We start from the raw sequence: 27,233 nt of genomic DNA, 5'->3' as shown, positions 1-27,233 counted from the left end.
AGGAGGGAGACAATGAGAAGGGTTTCGGGGGAATGGGGGAGAGGAGGGGTAGATTAGAGGAGATAATGAGGGGTGTTGGGTAAAAGGAGGGAGACAGTGAAAAGGGCTTGGGGGAGAAGAGGGAGGGGGGGACAGGGAGGTTATAGAGGAGATAAGAGGGAGGCTGGGGTTGAGGGCGCAGAAGAGGGAGAGGATGAGGATGGGGGAGAGGGGTTTGGGGGAGGTTATAGAGGAGATAAGAGGGAGCTGGGGAGAAGAGGGAGAGGATGGGGGTGGGGGGAGAGGAGCGTGGGGGAGGTTATAGAGGATATAAGAGGGGGGCTGGAGAGAAGAGGGAGAGGGGTTTGGGGGAGGTTATAGAGGAGACAAGAGGGGGCTGGGGAGAAGAGGGAGAGGATGAGGGTGGGGGAGGGGATTTGGGGGAGGTTATAGAGGAGATTATAGGGGGCTGGGGAGAAGAGGGAGAGGATAGGGTGGGGGAGAGGGGTTTGGGGGAGGTTACAGAGGAGATAAGAGGGGGCTGGGGAGAAGAGGAAGAGGATGGGGTGGGGGGAGAGGGGTGTGGGGGAGGTTATAGAGGAGATAAGAGGGGGGCTGAGAAGAGGGAGAGGATGGGGAGAGGGGTGTGGGGAAGGTTATAGAGGAGATAAGGGGGGGCTGGGGAGAGGGAGAGGATGGGGAGAGGGGTGTGGGGGAGGTTATAGAGGAGATAAGAGGGGGGCTGGGGAGAGGATGAGGGTAGGGGAGAGGGGTTTGGGGGAGGTTATAGAGGAGATAAGAGGGGGGCTGAGAGAGAATGAGGGTGGGGGAGAGGGGTTTGGGGGAGGTTATAGAGGAGATAAGAGGGGGGCTGAGAGAGAATGAGGGTGGGGGAGAGGGGTTTGGGGGAGGTTATAGAGGAGATAAGGGGGGGGCTGAGAGAGAATGAGGGTGGGGGAGAGGGGTTTGGGGGAGGTTATAGAGGAGATAAGGGGGGCTGGGGAGAAGAGGAAGAGGATGGGGTGGGGGAGAGGGGTTTGGGGGAGGTTATAGAGGGGGGCAGGGGGAGAGGAGGGAGGGAGGAGGGGACGATACTATGCGGGGCTGAGGGAGAGGAGACGAGGAAGGGGATCATGACGGATGGGGGGGCTGGGGAGAAGAGGGAGACGATGGGGGTGGGGGAGAGGGGTTTGGGGAGGTTATAGAGCAGATAAGAGGGGGGCTGGGGAGAAGAGGGAGAGGACGAGGGTAGGGGAGAGGGGTTTGGGGGAGGTTATAGAGGAGATAAGAGGGGGCTGGGGAGAGGGGTTTGGGGGAGGTTATGGAGGAGATAAGAGGGGGCTGGGGAGAAGAGGGAGAGAATGAGGGTTGGGGGAGGTGATGGGGGGGGCTGGGGGAGAAGAGGGAGGGACACTATGCGGGGCTGAGGGAGAGGAGACGAGGGAGGGGATCATGACGGATGCGGGGGCTGGGGAGGAAGGCGAGAACGAGCGGCCCCGCCGCGGACGGAAGCCAGGTCCCTGACAGTCCCTGCCCGGGCCGGGTGGGAACGTGGCGCGCCCGGAACGGAAAGGCCGCGGCCTGAGTTTCCCGCCGGCCGGGTACAAAGCGCCCCCCGGGGCACCCACCCCGCGCATGTCTCCTTCCCCTCGGCGGCGCCATTGCGGCTACTGGTCCCGAGCCCCGCGAGCCCGCCGAGCTTCCGTCCCGGCCGCCATCACCCCGGACCATGGCCACCGACTCCTGGGCTCTGGCGGTGGACGAGCAGGAAGCGGCCGCCGAGTCGGTGAGTCCGGGGGCGGAAACGGGGCCGGGATGAGCGGAGGCAAGGGCTGGGGGGAGGCCGAGGCCCCTCGGGGAGCGGAGCGGGGGGGTCTCCGCCGGGGTGGGGGACAGGCCCGGCCCGTCGGGAGCCCGGGGCTCGGCTGAACCCGGCGCGGGGAGCCGGCGCCGCCTCGCACTGCGGCGTCGGCCCCAGCCCCCCTCCGCCGAGGCGGGAGAGCGGGGCTCTGGCCTGGCTCTGCCCCCGGCTCAGCGGGGCCGGGGCCCGGGCCCGGGGGAGCGGCCAGACGCTCCAGACCAGCCGCTTTCAGCCTCTGTTCGGTTTGCCGGCCCCTCGAAAAACGTTACCCGGGGGCGCGGCGCCCTTTGGAAGTCGGAGCCGTAGTCGGGGGGCCCCAGGTGGGAGCCGGGCCCCAGGTGGGAGCCCTGCCCTGGCGCCGGGGTTGCCGTGGGCGGCGAAGTGAAAAGGCCTCTGCGCCAGGCTCGGGCTGCGAGACCCGCTGGCAGCCCGGTTCCGCTCTGCGGGCCGCTGGCCGGTGCCCCAGGCTCCGGTCCCGCTAGAGGGTAAAACCCCGCCTCTGCTGCCCGTTCCAGCCGGGCTGCAGCCACGTCCCCAGCCGAGGTGGTTTCCCCCAGTTTCGGTAGAGTCCGAACTATGAGCCCCACGAAGGAAAGTGTGGCCTTTTCAGCCTGGGCCGGAAGGCTGGGAAGGGCAGGGGTGCGACTGAATTTATTTCACCCTACTGGAGGCTTGAAGTGGAAGTCTCACGCTGCTCACAAGTGAAATTAACGTTGGGTCCTGTGAAGACGTAAAGTGATATAGCTATAAAGCGATAATGGCTTCCTAGTTTCAGGTCCCCCCCCCACCCCATCCCATAAACAATGAACAAATGGCACCTTCTGTTTGAGATGCCTGTGGTTAAATGACAGGTTTCAGAGTATCAGCCGTGTTAGTCTGTATTCACAAAAAGAAAAGGAGCACTTGTGGCACCTTAGAGACTAACCAATTTATTTGAGTATAAGCTTTCCTGAGCTACAGCATCCGATGAAGTGAGCTGTAGCTCACAAAAGCTTATGTTCAAATAAATTGGTTAGTCTCTAAGGTGCCACAAGTACTCCTTTTCTTTTTGTGGTTAAATGGCCCACCTTGATTATCATACACACTGTAAGGAGAGTGATCACTTTAGATAAGCTATTACCAGCAGGAGAGCGGGGTGGAGGGGGAGAGAACCTTTTGAAGTGATAAACACCCATTTTTTCATGGTGTGTGTGTACAAAACATCCTCACTGCATTTTCCACCTTATGCATCCGATGAAGTGAGCTGTAGCTCACGAAAGCTTATGCTCAAATAAATTGGTTAGTCTCTAAGGTGCCACAAGTACTCCTCTTCTTTTTGCAAATACAGACTAACCGGCTGCTACTCTGAAACCTGTGGTTAGAATATGCATTGTTCTTGCAGTCCTGTAGGTCCCAGGATATGAGAGACAGGATGAGTGAAGTGATATCTTTCATTGGACAGTCTTCTCTTGGTGGAAGTTAGGATAGCAGTGATTTGGGAGGTCATGATCAAGTTATATTAGCTCACCATTGCAAAGTTCTAACCCACCCTTTATTTTAGGGTGAATACTTATGTTTTTATTATCACCATTAAAGATGGGTAGGCAGGTTTTTATGAGTTTTACAGGAATGCATTAGTAAAACCATGCAGAAGTTTTTCTAGCAGCTGTGTATAAGCGTAGTCCCTTAAGTGCTAAATGAACAGAAATTTAAAATATTTCAGATTGATTTACTTTAGGTGAGGCCCCTTGATCTGTGGGTAAACACTGGCTTTTGTTAGGCTGCTAGGCAGTTGCTAGCTTGGATTAACATGAGCGTGTGCCCTCCATGTGATACTCTCCTCAATTTGCCTCTCCCAAGAGAGGGCAAAAGAGAGATGATTGACACAACTGGAGTTCTCGATGTGACAGTCAAGCCACACGAATATATGCATTTTCCTGTTATATTAGGAGTCAGAAGACAGCACAATGGCTGTTCCTGTTATGTCTACATCCAGGGAGTGTATTTCTTTGGGGTCTGAGGCAGGGTTGAGATAGCAACTCGGATGTATTTAGTGTGCGTAGAAGCATGAGGCACATGCTGATTTTTATAGTTCCGGGATAATGGAGCACCAATTATTTGTTCTTGGGGTTACTTGGTGGTTGAATCCAAACACACCATGAGTGCATACGCTTGCTTGCAGAGGATGCCATTGTTGTGTTTACCTATTATCCACATATGGCAATCAGTAAATCTCCAATGACTCATCAAAATTGCAGGGTTCACCATTTTTTCATTTTTAATATCTGGGTCTCAACCACAATCCTGTTAACTGAGCACAGCTTTGTGGGTGTCATTTAGTTAGCAATTACTACTTAATCTACCAGAGTGCTGAGCACACTGACTCTGCAATACTCAGCCTCTACCAGCCCAAAAACAATCAAGAGAGACTCAAACCCAGGTTTCCATGTCAGTGCCCAACTCTTTTGCTAGAAATTGCAATTCTGAATTTGACGTGTTCCTTTTGTTGCTCCTGTGATACAATTGGGTCTCTTCAAGGACATACAGCTGGTTAATATGTTACAGAGTATTTAAAGTTTCTTTCGCTCTAGGGAATACAAACTTTTTGATGACAAGACATGAAGATTTGTACTCTTCAGAATTTTATTCTGCTACAAACTTACAAAGTATAATTCTTTGGGAAGGTGGCTGTTCTCCAAACCAGAGGTAGATGATTACAGAACACTCTCCTCAGACTGAAGGGTTCTCTGATCCTGTCCCCACAGTGTTCTCTATTCCTGATGAAATAAACAACCCTTCAGCTACATTAGATGGTGGTCTCTAATTTGTAATACTAAGTTAACCATTTTCTGTCAGTGGTTCTGTGCCTGCTGTCAGCTGAAATTACTATCTTGAAGCCCAAATTTCAGATGGGTGATGCATGAACAGAAAACAGCAACATCTTAGTAAAGGTTCTGGTGACTCTTTTGGCTCTGACTTCTCTGATTGAAAAATAAAGCGTAGCAGCTCTCATATCATTGTCTGTCTGTCTGTCCTTGCATTGGATATTCTGTAAGCCTCCCCACTCCTGCAAATTTGAGGGTGGATTGTTTCACTTCCTACTATGTTTAGAGTTTAAAAATTTTACCACAGCCCATGTTACACTTTTACTGACAGCGAGTCTGAAATTGTCAACCTTGAGGAAGGTTCCACTGCGGGCTTTCTTGCCAAATGAAGGCTTCCTGAGCGTAACAACTGAAATTTCCTTGTTTTTCCACACTTACAGTTGAGCAACTTGCACCTGAAGGAGGAGAAAATGAAGCCAGACTCCAATGGTGAGTTTATAGCAACTAATGCTGGGTTAGAAAAGAACATTATTTCATGGGTGTTTGGTCTGGACTTTATGGCTTTTGAAAGGTGGGAAATCCAATTTAGCATTCACCTTCCAAAAGCATAAGGAACTACTAGCCTTAACTAAATGTCTGGCTTGAGTGCTTATTTTTTTATGGTTAGCTTTTTAAACTGTACTTTCACTGTTCAGCGCCTTTTAGTATTAAAGTGGTTCAGGGATTACTATAGTGACCAAAACTGATGGATTCAGGTTGCTATTTAATTCAAATGTTATGGCATGTTTGACCAAGCTGGGAGCAAACTACACTGCCAACATTCTCATGTTATAACCTGGCTTAGTCTTTCCTTTTGTAGCTGGAGCAAAACTGCTACTATTACTGATTTGGTTTACAGCTTTGTTTTTTACCTAGCTGTAGCAGTAACATTGCCTCTTTAGATGAGCCTGAGATATGTGAGCTTGTTTGGTTTCATTCCATTTGAGATTGCTGCAGTAACCGCGCTGTCTCTCCAAATGTAGGTGCTGTTGTCAAGACGGAGAACAATGCAGAGAAGACGGAAGATGAGGAAAAAGGTAAGCACAGCTGAGAAGCACTCTGACAAGGGACAGTGGGAAAACAGTTCATTCTGAACCTCTTTAAAGCTAGTCTACTTCATTTCAGAGGATGGACAGTCTTGGCATCTGCCCAAAGGAGCTCATTCCAATGAGGGGCCTCTGTGCAAGAGGTGTGAAAATACATTACTCCCTATTGACTCGGGATTGTTATATGGTGATGTCTGTATCTGTCTGCAGTAGTGAGATACAGGAGCAGTTTGTTTGATAACACTATCTGAATTGCCTTCACAACCAGCGCTCCTTAGCCTTTGGGGCTTCTGGAATATATTGCTTTTTTCTTATTAAACAAACTGTTCATAGTCAGTTAGCAAGGGGGTGGGTATTCTGGCTCCTTTGTAGAGACAACTTAACTTGTCCAAAGTAGGTTTATCTTCTATGGGGAAACTCAAGGATGCAATGGCTATGCTCGCTAGAGGCAGACATACTAGACTGGGCACTCTTAACACTGAGAGCGTGCCATTCGTGTTAAAACCCTTAGTAGAGAATCACGTGTCCACGCTTGAGACTCACCAAAGCAATATTGAAGGTGATCAGTACTCCTGTACCACCTGTCAGTTAGAGGTTTCACTATCCAGGTAGAGATATCTTAGAAAAGCAGACTTCTGTATAGTTGCTCAGGTGGTCCTTAGCCTGTGGCACCCCTCCCCATGGGCCTCTGCATTAATCCATCTCTCCCACATGTAAAGACTCCCTCTGCTAGTTTGAGGTATTTCCTGTTTAACTCAGTGACGGTTGGTCATTGAGTAGAATCCCCTCTTTTAATAATGCAGCTTTGGTTTTGGTGGTTTTTTTTTAATTAGTCTTCTTACAATATCTCTTAATTGTGCAACATCATAGTGGGAGTGACAGTTTATACTGTAACTGCCATAGCTCAGCCAAAACTTCTTAGCTGAATGGCTGGTTCCTTGAGCCTCCTGCTCTTCTGTAAATATAAACAACGCTTTGTTTTTTGCTTCCTTCCCCACAGAGGACAGAGCTGCCCAATCCTTGTTAAACAAGCTGATTCGCAGTAATCTGGTGGACACAACAAACCAAGTGGAGGTGCTGCAGAGGGATCCTACATCACCTCTCTACTCTGTGAAGTCTTTTGAGGAGCTGAGACTGTAAGTCCCTGTTCTTCTGCTAATTATAGTCTCTTGCAGTGCCGTGATGCAGAACTCTTCCTGTTGGTGCTGAATATCTTGGATTCACCCAAGTGTGACGCTATGAAAGATTTAGGATATTTACAGGTGTTAGGTACCCAGAGAAGTGTTACAGCAACAAAAGCCATAACTCCAGTCATTCAGCCAAATTCGTCATGCCACATTAAACTTTAAATACATTAAACATAAAAACATTAAATCAAAGATGACTGACTCTTCTGAAAAGTTCTAGTCTTCTGGTGACTAAATTTCTAGGTGTGACCTCTAGGCGCAGCCAGGACATTGTCAGGGAAATGCCAGTTTTCCAGTGCTGAGCATTGCACGTGTTGCAGTGCATTGTGTGGTCACTCTTGTAATCCCTTACAGTGTCTACAGTGACACCTACAATCCCTTACGGTGTCTACACTTGAGCAGAAATGAGCTCAGGAAAGATTTGTAGCTGTCTCAGGCAACAAAGTAGAAGAAGCCAAACTGAGATTTGCATTCTGTATGGCCATGTTCCTGTGACTTCAGCAAAGAATGTACAGTGGTCTATTCAACACTTTTCTACCAGATTCTAGACTCCTGCTGTTGAAAATGGATTGTTTACAGCATTTCTACTTTGGACAAGAGTTAGAATATTTGAAAACTGACCTATTTTGTACTATTACAAATAAGACTGGATATTGCAAAGGTCTCCCATTATCAGCAAGTCTATGGTGAAATGCAGGCTGTATGACTCCACAGCACCCCATCTGCATTTTGCTAGCACTTTCAACATCAGTGATGTGCCATCCTCCATCAGAAGTTGCTTCGGAAGAAGGTTCTGGGAAACCACAGGGGAAAATTCCAGGGCTGAAGAGGGAAGAGAACCTTAAGTGTGCCAAGGAAGTTTCCTTAGAGAACACAAATACAGAAATCCTAGCCTGGGAAAAGAGGGCTGGAGAACAGGGTCAAGATAGTGTTATCCACTGCAGCTGGCCTGACTTTTAGATTGCATATAGAAATGGCTCTCAAACACCTCAGTTAAATAGAGTGGAGGAGGGATGAGTCCATACCTTTGCTAGTATTGAATGGAGACTCTTCATGAAGGGTTTGTGGCAGAAAGACCTCAATTTGTGAAGACTTTGCAGCAGAATGGGCCAGAAACTTAAATTATATTTAAACTTAGATATTGAAGAAATACAGCAAAAATGGCTAAAAGCCTAAAATTAGAAGATCTCTGAAATCTTTCCCTGCCCATAGAATTTTCATGTTGTCAGATAAATCTTGTCTCTATGTAAGTCTTTTTGAAAGCTTATTCTTCTAAACTGATTATTTTTTTGTGTTTTTAAATAAATATTCTCCTGTAGTATTTACAATCCAAACATTCCTGCATCATGCTAGTGCATGGTAAGATGAAAATGAAACTGACAAGGAACAAAGCTGAAACTCACTAGTTGGAGTTTTGTTGTCTGAGCTGAGAGATGCAAAAAATAAACAGCATATGTAGTAAATTAAGATTTTTTTTAAAAATCAGTTACTCTAAGATGTTTTATGAAATAGGTAAGTATTTTGTAGTTACACATCCCTTTTGATATTAAAACTGCCTTTTAAAATAAGCCACAGTTCACAAATGGACAAGCTTCCTAAGTAAGAATCATTATCCCCTTACCCATGCTTGGGGTGGCTTTCTTTTACTATTTGCCTCTTCAAGGTTCTTGTAAGGGGACTCAAATAAGGTTTTGGAATTCTGCAACCCTGGAATAAAAGGGTAAACTTACCATCAAGCAGCTATAGCTGGAAACTCCCCCTCTGACAGACTCCAAAATGGGAGATGTCTCCATTTGGAATCATACATGTGGAATAAAATGGTCCCAACTTTCACTGAGGAAGACCTGTTTCAACTTTACCAAGAATCTGGAACAACCACTTAAATGTCTAGCTTCTGCTCTTAGTCACTATTTCATTAGCACTCCTCCCCACCAGCAGTCTGCTTTACAGCTCTTGATTTGGTAGCTAATTAGAACTTAACAAAAAGAAAAGGAGTACTTGTGGCACCTTAGAGACTAACAAATTTAATTGAGCTTTCGTGAAGTGCATCTGATGAAGTGAGCTCTAGCTCACGAAAGCTGATGCTCAAATAAATTTGTTAGTCTCTAAGGTGCCACAAGTCCTCCTTTTCTTTTTGTGAATACAGACTAACACAGCTGCTACTCTAGAACCTAACAGGTTCCTAATTAAATGTTTAGCTTGGAGATCAATGGAAAAAGCCTTCAGAGGAGAAATGACTTTGGGTTTGTTTTGCAATGTACTATTGGGCCAACATAGTTGTAGCTAGTACAGTTCTGATTCCATTGTGAACAGGACAGATTTACTTGAACAAATAATACCTGATCATTATTGCATTAGCTCCGGGGTGGCCAACCTGGGGCTCCGGAGCCACATGCGGCTCTTCAGAAGTTACTATGCGGCTCCTTGTACAGGCACCGACTCCGGGGCTGGTGCTAGAGGCGCCAACTTTCCAGTGTGCCAATGGGTGCTCGCTGCTCAACCCCTGGCTTTGCCACAGGCTCTGCCCCCACACCACCCATTCCCACCCCTTCCCCTGAGCCTGGAGTGCCTTTGCTTCTTCCCTCCCCCCCCCAGCCTCCTGCACGCCACGAAACAGCTGATTGGGAGGTGCGTGGAGGGATGGGGAGGCGCTGATTGGCTGCCGGTGGGCAGGAGGAGCTGGGGGGAACTAACGGTGGGCTGCTGACGTATTACTGTGGCTCTTTGGCAATGTATTTTGGCAAATTCTGACTCCTTCTCAGGCTCAGGTTGGCCACCCCGCTTTAGCGGTGTTTAAGTGGCCGACAACAGGAGGTAATGCATGAGCAGACAGACTTCAAATTCCAGCTGCTGAGGCAAAAGCAGTCTTGCTCTGTTGATGGCCTATTAGAGGTTTTCATTCTGGGAAGGGGTATCTCTTGTATCTGAGAAGTGCATGGGTTTCCATTTCAGATAACTGCAAATTAGTTTTTAGACAGTTAGTAAATTAGCGTATTTATTATGCATTTTCCTTAGTTTAAACACAAGCAACAGGAAGAATTGCTTGTCTTACAGGTCTTTTGTGCCTGAAATTTGGCTTATTTTGAGCAGCTTCTTCATGCTTTGCTTTAGCCTTCATCCCAACTCCTTGCAAATGTTCTCTGTGCTGACAATCTAATGGTTTGGAAGATTCCTCCTCCACCCCCCCCCCCTTAAATCTTATACAAACTTGTATGAGTTGCAGAATGGCAAGGTTTGTTGCCTTGGATTGCACAGTAGAGCTTGCCTTTAACAGCATGTGCTGAACTGATGGGGGAGGGATGGGAAGGGATATTTAGATGAGCTCCATGACTGATCTGGTCACTAACAGTAAATGAAAAAGCAAAAACATTTTGTATAAAAGTCTCCATTCTTCTCTTCCCCCTCCTCCCCCACAAGTGCCTTCCATACATTGAGGGAAGATCAGACCGTGTATTCCGTAGAATGTCTATATTGAAAAGCAACCAGAACACTTCCTGAAAACTGAAGCAGTTCTGGTTTTGTGTATCAGAAGGAGAGGTAAAGAGCTCAGACGTATTTATTACAATTCACCTTTAAAAGTCCTTGCGAAGATACAAATGCCCATGAAGAGCACAGGAGGAAGCCAACCCATTCTTCCTCTGCCAGTGACATCAGTCCCAAAACAATAGTCTGATATCTTTACTGTTCTTCCTGCCTCCATCTTCCCATTAAATACCTGCCCCAGTTGTTCATGGAGCTCTTTGTGCATCAACTGAAGATATGGTTTATAATGATAAACTTTTAAAACTGGGCTAGGAAGTTCTACTCTTGAGGTTCTATTCTTAATTGCATTGGTGATCTTGTTTTTGTCCTTTTTTTGGAAATGGGTCCCGAAAGGAAACCACCCTGACAGACTTTTCACCTTGAAACATTACAGCTTCGCCTTTCTAAGCTACCGCTTTGTAGCTGAATGACTGCAAACAGGCTCCTTAGATCATATACCTTGCCTGTCTGGCTTTTGAAAGATGAGAATTGAACTAACAATCAAAGAAGGTTAATGATGGGAGCACTCGGACTAATTGAGTCTTGGTTCTGCAACTAGTTGTATCCTTGGCAACTGTTGCAAAGAATTGGGCTTTGTAGATCCTTGCTTTTGAACTAACACAAGGTTGCATATTCAAACAGCTTTTATTTGAGCCACAGACTGCAAATAATACGTGCTTCTTAAAAAGGATGTTGAATCGAGTAGAGTGGTTTAACAAGCAGGAAAAGTGTGGGCAGGAAAACTGCTATTTACTTTTTGGAAATTGCTGCTAAGCAACAGTAACACCTACAAGAAGCAGTTAAACAGGTCATCGGTTAAGAGTTTACAAATACAAATATCATAACTTTAATTTTAGATTGCTCTTGAGTCTCCTTAGATACACAAGTGTCTGCTCTGACTTGAAAGCTTTTTTTAACAATTATAAGTGCCTTGTTAATAGAAGCAGATAGTAACTTTGGCAATTGAACACTGTGGGTGTCACCACTGCACTTAAAATTGAGTGCCATCGTATAGCTGTGTACAAATCAATAGCCTGAATCCTGCTGAGCTAGGCTTGCCATAACTTGCCTCTTTCTCACATCAATCAGTATTTACTCTCATTCTTAGAGGTTGAACATCAAAAATACAAAATCTTAAGTGACTTTTGCAAAACTTTAATGTTAAATGGCCTTTGCAATCATGTCAAACGTCTTCCTGTTCTGGTACCTCCTTTTGGACTAGTGAGTCTGGCAGGGCTGATAACTGGTGTTAAGACGCTGCTGATAGGGCTTCACGGCGACACGGGAATTGCCGTATTGGATTGGAACAGTAGTCTGTCTAGTTCAGTATCTGGTAGGTGTGCCTTCACAGCCAGCGGTTCTCAACCTCTTTACCATTGTGGGCTGCGTATGCAGCTCTCCGTGTTATGTGGGCTGCATCCACACAATCTGTATACTACCTGCATGGCCCTGAGAATGTCACATGGGTGATGGGCCACTGCAGTGTTGAGAAGCACACTGCTTTAGAGGAAGGTGCTAGGAACCCCATGATGGACAGTAGTGGAATAATCAGTGTGACTGAAGTGGAGTTGCTATGTAATTTATGAACACTGAGAGACCTGGTCAGTGAGGGGAAGTTATTGTATATTGGGTTATAAGACTTCCTGTGTGAATGCACTAGCATAATAGGGGGCTAGGAGAAGAACAAACAGAAAGGCAAAACAGTGCCACCCCAAGTGTTCGGTCAGATGTTGCTTATCTTGGGAGCCAATTACAAGACAATGGCATACTTCCAGGCACCAGTCCAAAGTGACACAGCTGTTTTGCCAGGCTGGGAACTAGAGCTTAAAAAGACAGTAAACCGTTAAACTCCTCTCTGGAGAGGAAGGGGCAGTGGGTCATTTGTCAGGTGCTGTTCCTGATGAGAACAGACTGGTCCTGCAGGAGCGCCTGAAAGCAAATGAGGCCTTCCCTGCTCCCAGGGAATGAGAAGGCAAGTTTAGTCTGGTTTGGTTTTACGATCCGTTTTCCATTAAGTGCTTTTGTTCTAAATAAATAATACTTTGCTGCATGGAAGATGTGTGATCACTGGTTGCCACTGTCATTGCTCCCAGAGTGAACAGAAAACTGCAGATACTGAACATAAGTCAGACTTTGCTGTGGTTATCACAGCTGATACGCAGGAGATGGCAGCCCAGGGCTCGGGCTGAGAGCAGGAGAATGACATGACTCCATCTCAGGGAAGGTAACTGCTGACGTCCTGAAACTGCGAGGGGTGCACTCGAGGAGACCAGGAGGGGCCAGAGGTGCAATTAGCCCACAAACGGACACAGCCTGCTCATAGGGGAAGTTCCTTCCCAACTCCATTAGTTCGGGTATGTCTACACTGCAAAAAAAAAGATCTGTGGCAACGAGTGTCTGAGCCCAGGTCAACCGACTTGGGCTTGTGGGGTTTACACTATGGAGCTAAAAATAGCAATGGTAGGCCCTTGGGCTGGGGCTCTGAGACACCCACCCCCCTGGCTGGGTTTCACTACTATTTTTAGCCCTGTAGTGCAAGTCCTACCAGATGAGTCAGTTGACCCAAGCTCTGAGACTTGCTGCCATGGTCATCTTTTGCAGGGTAGACGTACCCTTAGCAGCTGGCTTAAGTCCCAAATCATGAAGGTTTATATCCTTTTATAAAATTGTTTTCATCCTATATAATGAAAACAGTGTTCTGATTTATATACATACTGAATTCATTAAGGTCTTAGTCTCAATGATACCTTGTGACAGAGTTCCACATGTTAACTGTGTTGTAAAAAAGATGTTGTCTTTTATCAGTGGGTTAAATTTCTTGTCTTTTTATTGACTGTTTCCTTGCTCTTGTATTGAGAGGGTCAATAAAAGCACCAGACTTACCTTCTCTAGCCCTTTCATTCACTATGCCCAGGCCCTCAGGTCTCCTCTAACCTTAATGTCCCCGTCTATTTAATCTCTCCTCATAAAGAAATTTCTTCAGTCCTCTAATCCTTTCTGTGTATGTCTCCGAACACTCCCTATTTTGGCTATCTCAGACACCAGGTGACCAGACCTGCACAGTGTTCCAGATGTGGGTGCACTGCCGTTTTATAGCGAGGCACGATCACGCTTCTGGTATTATTTTCTCTTCTATTCTTTGTACATCCTGACACATTTGCCTTTCTTGATCACTGCTATATACTGAGCAAAGATTTTAATTGAGCTGTCTGCATTGATGCTTAGAGCTCTTTCTTGAGTGGTCGTTAATTTAGAACCCAGGAGTGCATATTGTAGCCAAATGACCCCTTCCAGTGTTTAATATTCCTTAAGGTAAAAAATAGGGTCTTATTGTATCTTCTTGGTTCAAATAAATATTGGGTTCACAGATGTTAATCACAATATCTAAATGATCCCTTGATAGGCTACTAAGTACTATATTTTGCTCTTAAAAGTAACTAGTTTATTCATTGATAAAACAAGGAGGCACATAGTCTTGAAATATTTCAGAGTATCAGCTGTGTTAGTCTGTATTCGCAAAAAGAAGAGGAGCACTTGTGGCACCTTAGAGACTAACCAATTTATTTGAGCATCCGATGAAGTGAGCTTATGAAAGCTTCTGCTCAAATAAATTGGTTAGTCTCTAAGGTGCCACAAGTACTCCTTTTCTTTAGTCTTGAAATAGTGTCTCTTCGCTTCCCAATCTGTTTAGATGCTAACATTTGATCTAGTGCTTCTGTTCCTCTCTGGACAGCAATCCTCTGAGTTTCATGTGTACAAAGCTGTGCTGTGGATGGGGAAACCTGTTTATCTGACCCTCCCTTCAGTGGCTCTCTGCAGTTACCAAACAACCAGGACTCCAAGTGGGCCAGAAGCAGGCAATCTCTCCTGTGGCCGCTAGATGGTGCTGCAGCATCCCCTTTTCCCATTCTCTGATTTATCCAGAGTTTTGATTATCTGAACTGGCCCTCGTCCCAATTAGACCAGATAAATGGGGTTCTACGGTATTTCTTTCTTTTTTAGGGTGTGCACAAGCTAAATAGTGATTGCGTCCCAGATGAACCACTTTGTTAGCAATGTGGAGAAGAAATGGCTTGCCACAGTAGTTTACTATTGGTAAATGTAGTAATAGAGGCATTGCCCCAGGCCTACTGGCTGTTAGGGTTTGCTTTTCAGGCTCCTGCCCTTCACTTGCAATCAAAAAATCCTCCGTTGACTATAGTTCCTGGTTCTAATGCTGTTTTTTACTAGTTCAGAAACACTTTACTCTTTCTCTTTCCAGGAAACCCCAGCTCCTGCAGGGTGTTTATGCCATGGGCTTCAACCGACCATCGAAAATACAGGAGAATGCTCTGCCCATGATGCTTGCTGAACCGTACGTATCCTTGCTTTCCACTTCCACTAGGAAGTGGGGAGGGTGGGAGAGCCTTGTGTACCATTACTGTTAAACTGTAAACACTCTCTGGCTAGGGGACGGCCTACTTGAAGTGGCGTTGAGACACACCGGTGGCCGTATGCGCTGTGCTGAAGGGGCTCCCTTTCCATGGGACTGTACTACTGAAATTCTTTAGAATGCTGCCTGGCTACCCAGCAAACTTCCATAGGTCCCCATAAGCACCCTTTTCCTAGGGCTTGCACTGCATATTCGGCCACACTGAAGACAATGCCGTTCTTCCTGGCAGCAGTACAGCTGATCCTCTTGTCCATATAGGGGAGATAAGGCTGTTCTGCAACAGCCCTGCATAACTCCTGGACAGGTCAGAGCAGTCAAAATGCCATGGATGGGGTCTCAGTGCCCTTTTGGTGAAGAGCATGGAGTAGTGCAACTAACACTAGGGGGAGATGAGCAATATGGAAAACATCACAGCACCTTTCCCTTCAAATCTCCATAGCCCATAGAAGCTGCTTGTGCCAAGCTGAAAGCGCCCTGCAGAAAATTCACTCGTGTCCTCCTCCTTGTGTAATCCTGCCCTTATGAAACTAGATGGTGACTTCAGTTTGGATGTGGCCAAGATGCAGGGCCAAATTAATCCAGAACATATTAAAATCCCTTATCTGTGGCTGCCATTCAGTTAATGTAAGCCATGTTGCCAAATCTCTCAACTGCGTATCTCGTATTAGCTGGTCATATAAATAATGGATTATATTTAACCTTGTGCCAAAGTGTTTAAAATGTCCCCTTATGTGTTGCTCCAGCCCACAGAACCTGATTGCACAGTCTCAGTCTGGTACTGGTAAGACAGCTGCCTTCGTCTTGGCCATGCTCAGTCGAGTTGAACCCGGGAACAAGTATCCACAGGTAGTGGCTTCTGGAATCTAATGGTTGTGCTGGTTTTTAGTTGTACTGCAGTGCCATCTAGTGGAGAGAAACTATATTCCTTTGATATGACACTGGTGGCAGCTACACAGCTTCAACTTCCCAGTGTGCTGTGGAGTCTGAGCACTGGGGAGCAGAGGCAGCAGAGTTGAAAATGCTGATTCTTTTGTGCAGAGGTACTGGGTTCTCCCAGCTCCCCTGACCAGCCCAGTTCCTGTCCTCCCTGCTTCTCTGCCCCCTCTGTCTTTCTGTACCTGTAACAGCCAAACTGGAGTTACAGTGAGCAGCTGTGTTGGGATGGGGAACATGGTGGGGTGTGGGGGCGGGAGCAGGGTCTGGACTGGAAGGGAGAGGCTCTGTACTGACGAACCACCTGTGGTTGAGAAGCCCTGAGAAGTGGAAAGTAGATGGGATGTTGAATGGTTTGTTTCTTGCCTTGTCCAGTTTACATTGATACCCAGTCCAGCACCCTAACACAAAGATAACAGGGCTTTTTGCACAGGAGTTGAGAAAATTCAGTTTAGGAAGCTAGATGATGTTTCTAACCACAGCTCCGAAGCCATGCAGAGTAGAGTTCCCACTTTCAGGGAGTAGGCAGCAGCCTAGGATTTATGTCGGTTAGCTGTTCTGCAGAAATGGACTCGGCAGTTTTACCAAGGCAAGAGCTTCCTTGCTAAGGATGCTGTGTTATGTTCACTTCGAGCTATATTCATTAGAAATGTCCCTTATAAAAAAATATCTGTCTTTGATAATATGGCACTTTGTTTGGCCATAGTACTGAGCACCAACATTCTTAGCAGGGTGTTCTGTTTACATGCTTATGTGGGCAATACAAGGCCGTACAAAACTAACCGGTACATGACGCTATACATCCAAACTAACTTCCTTTAATTGGGAGAATTACTAAAAACCACTGTTCAACTGATGAGTGTTAATGAAATTTACCTAAAACAGTAAATGTTTTATCCTAAAATATTGGTCATCTATTTGCACAGAGGTGAAGTTTCACAACTAAATGTATTTCACAGTGACAATCTAATATACTCTTATCTGCTTTCCTTCCAGTGTTTGTGCCTTTCCCCAACATATGAGCTGGCACTTCAAACAGGAAAAGTAATTGAACAGATGGGAAAGTTTCATCCGGAGCTAAGACTTGCATATGCTGTCCGAGGCAATAAATGTGAGTGTTAGGGGAAATACACCCCCTTTTTTCTAGATCTAACCAGGGAGACTTACCCCTTTTTCTAGTGAGGTGTGGTTATGGGAATTTAATGCATTACTTTCTCTTAACATTTGCAAATGATTCCACTGGGTTTGACATCAGATACTCTTAGCACAGTTGGCCTGTCAGGTCTGAGTGCTGTATAGAACATGAGCTGGTGTAATGGGACTTCGCTCTTGGAAGCCGTAAACTGGGCATGGAGTGGGAGTTGGACAGTTCATGCTCTGGGTTTTTTTACTTGAGTTTCTTCCTCCATCTGCTCAGAAAATAACTGAACTGTGTAACTATGTGTGAAGTGGTAATGGCTGTTGAGCTTTATTGGTGGCTGATCTGTTTTGTCAAAGTGGATCTTTCATATTGTGGGTTGCTGGTGCAGTCTGCATAGCAGATAATTATAGATGCTGCTTGTTTGAGATGTAGACACTCTATAAACGGCTAAATTCATGAAGTTGGGGAGAAGTTGTGGATCTTGTGCGCTTCAGAAGGGTTAGTGTCCTGACAGATTACCTCCATTACTAAGAGGAGGGTAAGACTGGCAAAGCAAGGTTGGATGCTGCAAAACTGCCCTAAAGAGGATGTATTGACATCTGTTGCTCTGGCACTAATGGGACTGTAATTTTTTTTTTTTAATAGCAGTCTCCAGAGTAGGGGAAGAACGCTGAGCAAGAGAGTAGGGTGTGGAGTAACATACACAATGATACAGCTTTCACCTTCTCATGGAAGCATTGTGCACGCAAATTTCATGAAAGCCTTTCTTTCTGTCTACTAACAGTGGAGAGAGGTCAGAAGATCTCTGAGCAGATTGTAATTGGCACTCCTGGTACTGTCCTGGACTGGTGCTCCAAACTGAAATTCATAGACCCCAAGAAGATTAAAGTGTTCGTCCTGGATGAGGCTGACGTGATGATAGCAACTCAGGGCCATCAAGATCAGAGCATCCGCATTCAGAGGTAAGGACCATCCCTATGTTGTCATCTGGGCAGTCTGAGGAAAGGGAAAGATTCTAGTCCACCTCCACCACAGCCAGTTGGTTTCTCTCATTGGCCTATTTAATGTCCCATTTCCTCTTCATGGTTGCAGGAAGGGCTCTCTTCCAAATGGCAGGACGTGATTATTTGCTGGTGATTTAACCACTAAGGCCACAGGCTACAATAGAAAAACACTTAACTCTAATCCAGGCAGTTCATAAAGCTAGAATTTAATTGAAGACAGACATTTAATTATTTCAAGGAACGAGAACTGCCCTCCTTATCCCCTGAGGAGGATTCATTGCTTAAAATGTCCAAATTTACCTAGATGCCACTGGTAAATTGAGTTGGGATGTGATTAGATATACATAGGCTAATGTTCAGAAAGTCTAACAGACTTAAAAGGCTGATTCCAAAGGCTTGTAAGTGACTGTGAGCCATGCTTTGTTGCTGGGCTACCATAGGTTCCAGTTGGCTGATGGTTTCTAATAGGGAAGCCCTAACTTGTTTTGCCTTGCCTTGCCTTGCAGAATGCTCCCCAGAGATTGTCAGATGCTCCTATTTTCTGCCACCTTTGAAGATTCTGTATGGAAATTTGCCCAAAAAGTTGTTCCCGACCCCAACATCATCAAACTGAAGCGAGAGGAGGAGACACTGGACACCATTAAGCAATACTATGTTCTATGTAATAATCGAGATGAGAAGTTCCATGCTCTCTGTAATATATATGGAGCCATCACCATCGCCCAGGCCATGATCTTCTGTCATGTGAGTCGTTCTGGAGAATGGAGTGACCTTTGCCACGCCTTAAACAGAAGGGAGCTCTCGTTAAAAACAGCCCCATTCTGAAATAGTGTCTGCAAATGCCAAGAATCCTAGTGACACAGACTCCTTGCAAGATGATTGAGGGCATGATCATTCTAGGAGCACAAATGAGGAACGAGCCATTCCTCATCTTGTCTTGGAAATGGAAAAATGCAGGAGGGTGGCTGGAAGAATAGGCCTTCTCAGGTTCTCTCTAATGCCTGTTTGTCAGCAGACATAGGACCATGTTCCTAGTGTAGTTTCGCTTACTCCTGTGGACAGGGAGTTTCTTAAAATTGTGATAGCCAAACTCTGCCCCATGAGAGTCATGGCAACCATGCTGGAGCCCATCTAGCCCCAGCTGGTCTTAAACATATTTGTTGCTTGCATGGTTCTAGCCATTGTGTGGCTATGTGGCTCACTTTTATTTTTCGAGCGGTCTTCCAAAATCAAAGCATTTGGGGTTCTGTAAACCAGTAAAATATGTCTCAAAACAAAGTGTACAACAAAACGATAAAAATAAAAGCAAAAAGGCTTCAATGGGGTGGAAAAATAAGTCTTATAGGTAAAAGGTCTGCCCCTGGCTTGTGACCCTGCTGGACCTCAGCTTCCCTCTCTGTAAAATGGTGATGATACATCACAGGTGTGTTGTGGCACTCTGAGATTTTTGTATGGAAGCTGCTGTAATTGCAAATTTTAATTGAGGCCAATGGTGATCAAGTAGCAAAGCTTAGCCCTAGATAGGAAGAAGACTGGTTTGTTAAGGCACGTGTTCTGTACCCAAGTGTCCACTAGAGTGAAGAGCCATTTCCTGCAGTTTTGAAATGCAATGTTTGACATAGGACTTTAAAATTCAAGATGCCAGTTAATTTTTATAGCTGCTTGACTCAACCCTTCTGCAGAGATTCTCACTGGATGGTCTTAAAGGGATGTTTTCAACCTGAAATCTAGCCAGTTTCCAAAATGAATAGTTCATGGTACCACATACTACACTTGTCCCAGTCTTCTTGGTGCAAGGCATGTGGTCTTACACTAAGTTTCCTATTAAGTCTTTTCCTTGTTGCTGAGAGACCCAGACAAGCAGTGGAGCCTTCTGACTACACACAAAGAGCTGTCTTATATAAAAGGAAATAGAAAACATGTCTCTAAGCTTTATTGTAATGTTAGGCTTTCAAACAGAAATTGGAATGGTTTTTGTTCTTTGTTCCTTTTAAACTATGATGCTAGAATCCTGGAACAAGCAGAGTTAGAGCCCTGAGCGTTCCCTTCTGTTAAGAGAGGCCTGTTCCTGTTTGAAGTTCAAAAATTGTCTTCCCAGAAAGATCTTAATTGCTCTTGCTTTACATTTCAGACTCGTAAAACAGCGGGCTGGCTGGCAGGAGAGCTGTCAAAAGAAGGTCACCAGGTGGCACTGCTAAGTGGAGAGATGATGGTGGAACAAAGAGCTGCGGTGATCGAGCGTTTCAGAGAGGGCAAAGAGAAAGTGCTGGTGACCACAAATGTCTGTGCCAGAGGTAGAATACATTGTCACCGCATCTCGGGGAAGCGAAGCGGGTACTTGTACTTGAGATGGAACTATGCAGTCTGGTGACAGAATACAAAATATTGCTGTACCTCCTAGAGAAGAATTTGTAATCTGTGTGCTAGATTTGTACAAAAGAGTCCCTCACAAAGCCATTCTAGGGGAGACTGACAGATGAGCTGTCCCCCAAAAACTTCTGGATGGTCCTTGACGTGTGTGAGTTGGGTTAGGTCAGTCTCTCCTGGAATGGCTTAAAGCAGGATTTCCTTAAAGGTGACCTGAAGTAGGGTGAAGAATCTTCCTTTCCACCAGTCTCATTTCTTTCTGTCCTTTGGGCTCACTGAGGCATCCTATGGCTCTACCCTGCCCTGCCCTGCCTTGGCTTGTGGGCAAACAAATGTGTGCCCTGAATTTTCTCAACTTCATTTTCACTAGAGGTCAGGCAAAGGAATAAACTCCAGTAATAGTCTGTGCTGCAAGTTACAGCTACAAGGGGATTCTGGACACTGCTGAACACTTAAACGAAATAAGTTGAATGGCTCTCCTAGCCTGGCTGTTGAGAAATAGGAGGGGCAATTGACTATATTTTAGAAGTTATTGCAATTTTATTAGCCTCTCTAGGCACCCATAAACCTCAAGGTGTAGTTCTGGTATGAAACCATTAGGTAATGCAAAGGTGTTCAGTTTAAGTGTATTATTCATCCTCCATTTGATAGCATCCTCTCACTGTGATATCTTAAAAGTTCCTCTATACGTTTCCAGTTATCCCTGTAATTTTTGCTGAGTGCTCGCTCTTGACATCGCTGCAGGCTTCATCACGGCAGGTAGCTTAACTTTCCACGAACCTTGGCGGCGTAATAGTACATTTCTGTGAAAGGTGTTGAAACTAATGGCTCTAGGTAAGCCCTAGATTCTGGGATCAAAACACTGAAACAATCCTGGACGAAAGGTGCTCTGGCTTAAAATGGGCGAAAGGGAGAGTTGTGATATCTCTAATGCTTTCCTCCTCAGGGATTGATGTAGAGCAGGTCTCTGTTGTTATCAACTTTGACCTTCCTGTGGATAAAGATGGCAACCCAGATAATGAGACTTATCTGCATCGGATTGGGCGTACAGGTCGTTTTGGCAAGCGGGGACTGGCTGTTAACATGGTAGACAGCAAGCACAGCATGAATATTCTGAACAGAATTCAGGAACATTTCAGTAAGTCCCCCTTAAGCTTCCTTTCTTTTGCGTAGGTACAGCATTATTTCTATAGAATTTTGAGCGTCTGTGTTTGACAACCCTGACTCTGATTCAGATTTCCCAGGCGCCTGTGGTCTTGGTCTTTGATTAGGCTTAACAGAGTTTTGCTTTGCTGCATACAGTCTGTCAAGGGTACCACTGCCCTTCATGTAGCACCTTGTTTCAAAAATAACATTGAGAAAACTAGGGGAATAGCCAGTTGTTTGTATACATTCGAATGGGCAGAACTTCTGATGTAATTGTCTTTATTTTAGAGTAGAACAGTGAGTACTGTTTAAAGGGCAGGTCTGATAGCCCATTTTGGTACATATGAATAACTTCTACATCTGTCATAAGACAGTAAACTTCCAAAGTGATGCATGACAGACGTGCCTGGGAGATCTTGCTTGTGTTCTGCCATGTCAATCCAGTTCTCATTGGCTAGTTGGCATCATTACTAAAAATGATATTCCACAAACCATAATGTTGTTTGAATGCCCCTCTGTTTACGATAGACATTCCTCCTCCTCTTCCCCCCCCCCCCCCCCCAAGAAATTGCTTCCAGTCTGAAATTTGAGTGACCCAGTGATCTAGAAGTTACAGATCCAGAGGTGTGGTGTGGTGTGGTGTGTGCCTCAGCCTGTAGCCAGTCCCTTGGAAGTGACTACTTTAGTGGACCAAGCCCTAGGTACCCACACGGTTCCACTGGGGAAGGCCAGTGGCCTCTAAGGGCTTGTCTACACTTACCGGTAGATTGGTGCTGCTGCAATCAATGCAGCGGGTGTCAGTTTAGCAGGTCTAGTGAAGATCCGCTAAATTGATGGAAGAGCGCTCTCCGGTAATCCACCACTCCGAGAAGAGTAAGAGAAATCAATGGGAGAGCATGGTGTAGACATCGTGGTAAGACAGCCTAAGCCCCGTTGACTCCAGTTACGTTATTCATGTAACTGAAGTAGCGTAACTTAAGTCAACTTACCGTGGTAGTATAGACAAGGCCTGACACTTCGACACTGGGCCTTTGGGCACTAGCGAACCCTCTCTGGCTCCCTGCAGTGAATCCAGCCAAGCCAGACTTCTGCAGGAGGTTTGTACCGTATTCCTTCAGGGCGTAATGCTCTGTATTTGCCTTAAGCCCAGACAGTTTTTCCAAAACAAGGTAACAACTCCTGGTGTACAGATTCTGAAAGTCCTTGGGTCAGAATAGAGAGGCAAAGATTTAGAAAAAGTTCAGAATGGCCAGTGTAGGGTAAGCTCTCCCTTGAGCCATGCTGCTGAGGAGCCATCTTGGCGTGCTCTCCCCATCTTTGTCCCTCCTGTCCTTAGTTCCAGGTGTGTCTGTCTCTCCAAAGGCCAGCTCTTAACGCTGCTACCTGATGCCTTTATTCTCCAGCTGGGGCTTTTGCTCAGGTTCCCTGCTGAGAGGTGGTTGAAAATCTCCTTCCTCTGTTGGTTCCTGGGTGTGAACCTCTTGGCTGTTGGGTTTCCCATTGCCTTTCTGGATCCTCCACGGATTTGGATCCATTTCAGCCCATTCTTTAGATGACCGAGTCTTCATACCACTCCAGATAGTTATGTGACACGACACCTCATGTCCCTCGCTCTGTCCCAAGAGCAGCTTTTTAACCCTTTACATTCTACGCATAGCAATGCAAAGCACAGAGGGGAAACTGAGGCATGCATAAGAATCATGTTTCCAAAATTCCCACTTCGTCACACTATATTGTTGAGACTTGATTTATAAAACTTAATTCTATTGTGTCTGTCATGGATTCATCTTGTGACAAGAACAGAAGTGCGATTTAACGCAGTAAAGTGGGACCTTGTCTCATCTTCCGTTCTCCCATTGTATAGAGTGCACGCGTTCCAATTCCCTTCTAATCTTCTCTTGCAGACAAAAAGATAGAAAAACTGGATACTGACGACTTGGATGAAATTGAGAAAATAGCCAACTGAAACGCAGCTGCTGGAACTGATGTAGGCCCTCCTGTGGTAGCTCTCCCACTACAATTGGCTCAGCGTTCAGATTGGTACACCTTTTGGCCAGTCATGAAAAGGACTCTTAAGATATAAATACACAGAAATTACCTCACTTTAAAAATTGCAGTTGGACTTAAAATTGTCGCTCTGCGGAAGAAGAGGAAATGTTTACAGAAGCTTTTAACATTTCTTAGTTTAGCCTTAAAATGGAAATGTTTTAAATTCTAAGAAATAGATTTGCCAAAAAGTGGCCAATACGTAAATATCAAAAAGGAAGAAAACAAATGCTTTATTTGGTTAATTGGGATGTTATTTTTTAACATATGTGATCAGTAAAACAAAACTCAACAGCCAAGTATATGGACATTGACTTAAAAACCAAGGCAGATGGTTTTGGCTAAAAACTAAACTTACATGAAATAGAACTTCTTTTTCTGGTGCTGCCTTGTGCTCTAAAGGTTCATTTCTAGCTTCCTGATGGATTTGCCTTGCTTTTCCTTAAGTAGATTGTCCAGAAGATCTCTCCACTAGCTCATATTCTCAGACAGTGGTGCAGTGTTGCTTTTGCTGGGCAGTATTTTGGTTTTAGTTTGTTTTTAGAATGGCCACTATTCATAAAGCAGTGCAGTGGTTGAAAGTGTTAATTAACTACTGTAGAAGTCATATGATGCATTTAACCTTGCCAAACCAAATCTTGGTTCATGTGGGTGGGAGGGATCAGCAGTATAAAGAGGACTGTACTAATCAATATCCCAAATAAATTCACTCCGACAAATGGTAGTGTCTCTTGATAGGGGAGTGGGGGTTATAGTTACCTTTACGCAGGTGGTGCCAGTTTTAAAATGCTGCTGTTGTCGGGGCAGTTCCACATGAAGTCTCATACGGAGCTGTCGGACTCTACCAATCAATAATGGAAACAAGAATATTTATATGGTAAAAAAAAATTCTAATAGCTTGTATTGACCAAAAATACCCTTAAATAGAACACCAAATTTGCCTGTTACAGCATGTTTCAGTACCACAGTCTTGAGTTAAATTGCTCCGCCAAAATACTGATGGGAAGCACTCCACTTTCATTGTGCTTGTATCTTAAAGCAGACAGGTCATCAGTCCCTACACACCTTGCCCCAAAGGTGACTTTTGCCAGTGAAGGTTTTATTTAGAACTTCTAAGTTTGGGCTTTTAGTTGAGTTGGGACCACTTACCATGCACAAATGGAAGTTTGTGGGTTTTTGTTTCCCCCCGATTCCAGGAGAAGTAGGCTCCTAAATGTTAACTTTGTGGTGCACCATTCTTTTGGGAAAAGTGGACGTGTGTGAGCAGCCATCGGACTGCTACTCAGTGCAGGAATCACTTCAAAACAAATGTATAAATTGTAAATTGAACTATAAATTTTCTTTGCAATTTTGGCCATCATATTCTGTTCAAAGACAGGAATGTTGATCCTTTTACCAAGTAAAAAAAAGGCTCATTTAAAATGTACCTAAAATTTTAGGAAATTGTGCACCCTTTTATCAATTTGTATAGTCTTTAGTGAAAAACCTGTTAAAATTAAACTTTTTGTATTCTGGGGTGTATCTATTTTTATTCTGTTGAAAACCTATTTAAAGTGGCAGGTGAGTGAGTGCTTGTGTGTAGAGTGGAAGACTTGTTTCAATCACCTACTTTAATAGTACAGCTGAATGACCTTGTGACAGCAGTGCATTGGGTTGAACTGTCATGAACGCTGCTGCTGGTCCTGTGTGCTGTTTGTAATGTACTTTTAATTGGAATAAAGAACACGTACTGAACTGTGCCTCGGTTAGTCTTTGACTCTGGCATCCCTGTTTGCTCTCTAATGTCTTGTGTAGAGGACTTGATGGAGATGGAGTTCTGGCAGTGCTTCCTATTGGAATACTCCCAGGTGAATTCCACTGTGAAATATGAGATTAGTGTAACTGAGCTGCTGTATTTCCCAGATGCTTTCAGTGTCAAGCTATGGCAGCATCCCACCAGCCATTTATCATTAAACTATATTGGATAACTAATGAGATCAGATTAATTCTATTCTTCCCTAATGTCTTGATGCCAGGATTTTTCCTGGCAAAGACCTTAGTGGTAACTAAGCACTAAAGGATAAAACTTGAATGAGGTAGGTGCTAAATTTAAATCGTCCATGGCCATTAAGGCACCTACCTCTTTGTTTTTGGGGAGCCACTCCAAATACTGCAGCTAGATCTTTCCAGCCAGTCACCCTGATCATCCCCTTCTCTTCACTTATTTTCTCCACTGGTTGTCCTTTATCAGCTCTCTGGCCTAGCCTGTCCTTCAGCTTAGCCCTCCCTGCTTACATAGTCTTTACCAATGAAATATATAGTCCTGTCTATTAATCTGAATTCTAAAACAGTTCACTACTTGCCTACAACACAAGTTAACAACTCTTTCCTGCTGGAAGACAGAGGAAAAATCTGATTAAGCTTTTGCAGGACTGCTTGAGTGCAGTGATGTAGGAGTAGAATTGTGGAAGCCTGACTTGTTTCTCTAGAAAAGCTGATTATTACTCTCGTCCACATGTGTTAACAGACTAATTGACAATGCTGTTAAAAGTATGAGGAAATGTGGTAAAGTGAAACCTCTAGTTCATGCAAACCATTGATTTCAAATCCAAGTTGCACTCAGGAAATCTTTGCTGGTCTTAGCTTCACACTTAAAACAGTTTATTTAACATTGTTTAAATGTAACATCATACACACATCTCAAACAGTAAATTGACTGTACTTGACCCAGTATTTGTTTTATAGCTTTAAGTCTGATTTTTCCACCACTTCCCTTAGCCTAGCTGATCTGTGGGGGAAGAGATTATATCAATGCATAAAATCTGCAGTAGTTACTGAAACAATGCCTGCAACAAGCTATAGTTTCCAGTGAAGTTGCTCACTGATTTTTTCATAGCCAAGTTCTTCAGGACACTATCCCAATATTCCCTTTATCCTAGCCAAGATGTGACTTGAACAGGTGCATTACAGTGGAAAAGGTTTGAAAACCATCTGGACTCCCTGTAGAGGAGGAAGCAATGACTGTGATAACATCTTACAGAGCTTTGGTCACATTTCACAACTAAATATTTAAAAAGGGGGTAGGAAGCCACCAATTAATAGCACAGATTTATTCAAAAAGAACTGAACACTTTGCTTATGGAGGTGGTTTGCATTCTTTAGCATTAGCAGGCTCTTCTATGCTGCGGTGTGCTGGCCAACAACACTACACTCCGTTCTGCCACTTGAACCAGCCATCTCTCACAAACAGCCAATGCTAAGTTCAGAGCAGAAGAATAGGCTGTATTCTTCCATGTAAAAAATTAATCACACAGTTAGTTTGTTCTTCCCATTGCTCTTGGCAATTTTCATAGTGAAACATTCTTTTTACCATGTTCCCAGCTCGCTTAGTTGTAATCCTCATTAGAAACCTCTGATACAGTTATACCCCTGAAGGCAGTTGAGAATGCTTCTAGCTCAGTGTAGTCCTCTAAATGCTGCTGTTGAAGTCAACAGACCAGTGTCACCACTTGCAGCATCAGGTAGTGCTGGTATTTCAGCAGCTGTCTTGTTCTACGGGGCTTAATTGCTGGCCTATGAATATTTGCTTTTGACTGAAATTCAGCATATGTGATCACAGTAAAGAGCAAATATTCAACCATCCTTTACAAAAGGTTGGTTTGGCCATTACAGAGCGGCAAAAACACTGCCTTTGTTTCACCTGTAATACTCAAAAGGAGCCTATTATTTGGCAAGGTGGCCGGTCAG

At 44.9% G+C, this 27,233-nt stretch overlaps 1 protein-coding gene across 1 annotated transcript; it reads left to right on the top strand.

Annotated features, from left to right (window-relative positions):
* Positions 1-1,595: 1,595 nt before the first annotated feature.
* LOC144276826 (ATP-dependent RNA helicase DDX19B) lies at positions 1,596-25,241 on the top strand. Its single transcript, XM_077837195.1, has 12 exons — positions 1,596-1,765; positions 5,085-5,133; positions 5,667-5,720; positions 6,730-6,865; positions 14,700-14,792; positions 15,614-15,716; positions 16,800-16,914; positions 17,729-17,906; positions 18,455-18,692; positions 20,080-20,242; positions 21,262-21,453; positions 23,366-25,241. Exons 1-12 carry the CDS (start codon positions 1,709-1,711, stop codon positions 23,425-23,427), a joined length of 1,440 nt encoding a protein of 479 aa, XP_077693321.1. The 5' UTR covers positions 1,596-1,708; the 3' UTR covers positions 23,428-25,241.
* The last annotated feature ends 1,992 nt before the right edge of the window (positions 25,242-27,233 follow it).

The sequence above is a fragment of the Eretmochelys imbricata genome, chromosome 18 (assembly GCF_965152235.1).
Source record: "Eretmochelys imbricata isolate rEreImb1 chromosome 18, rEreImb1.hap1, whole genome shotgun sequence".
In the NCBI taxonomy this organism is placed as follows: Eukaryota; Metazoa; Chordata; order Testudines; family Cheloniidae; genus Eretmochelys; species Eretmochelys imbricata.
This window is presented reverse-complemented; position numbering and strand designations above follow the sequence as displayed.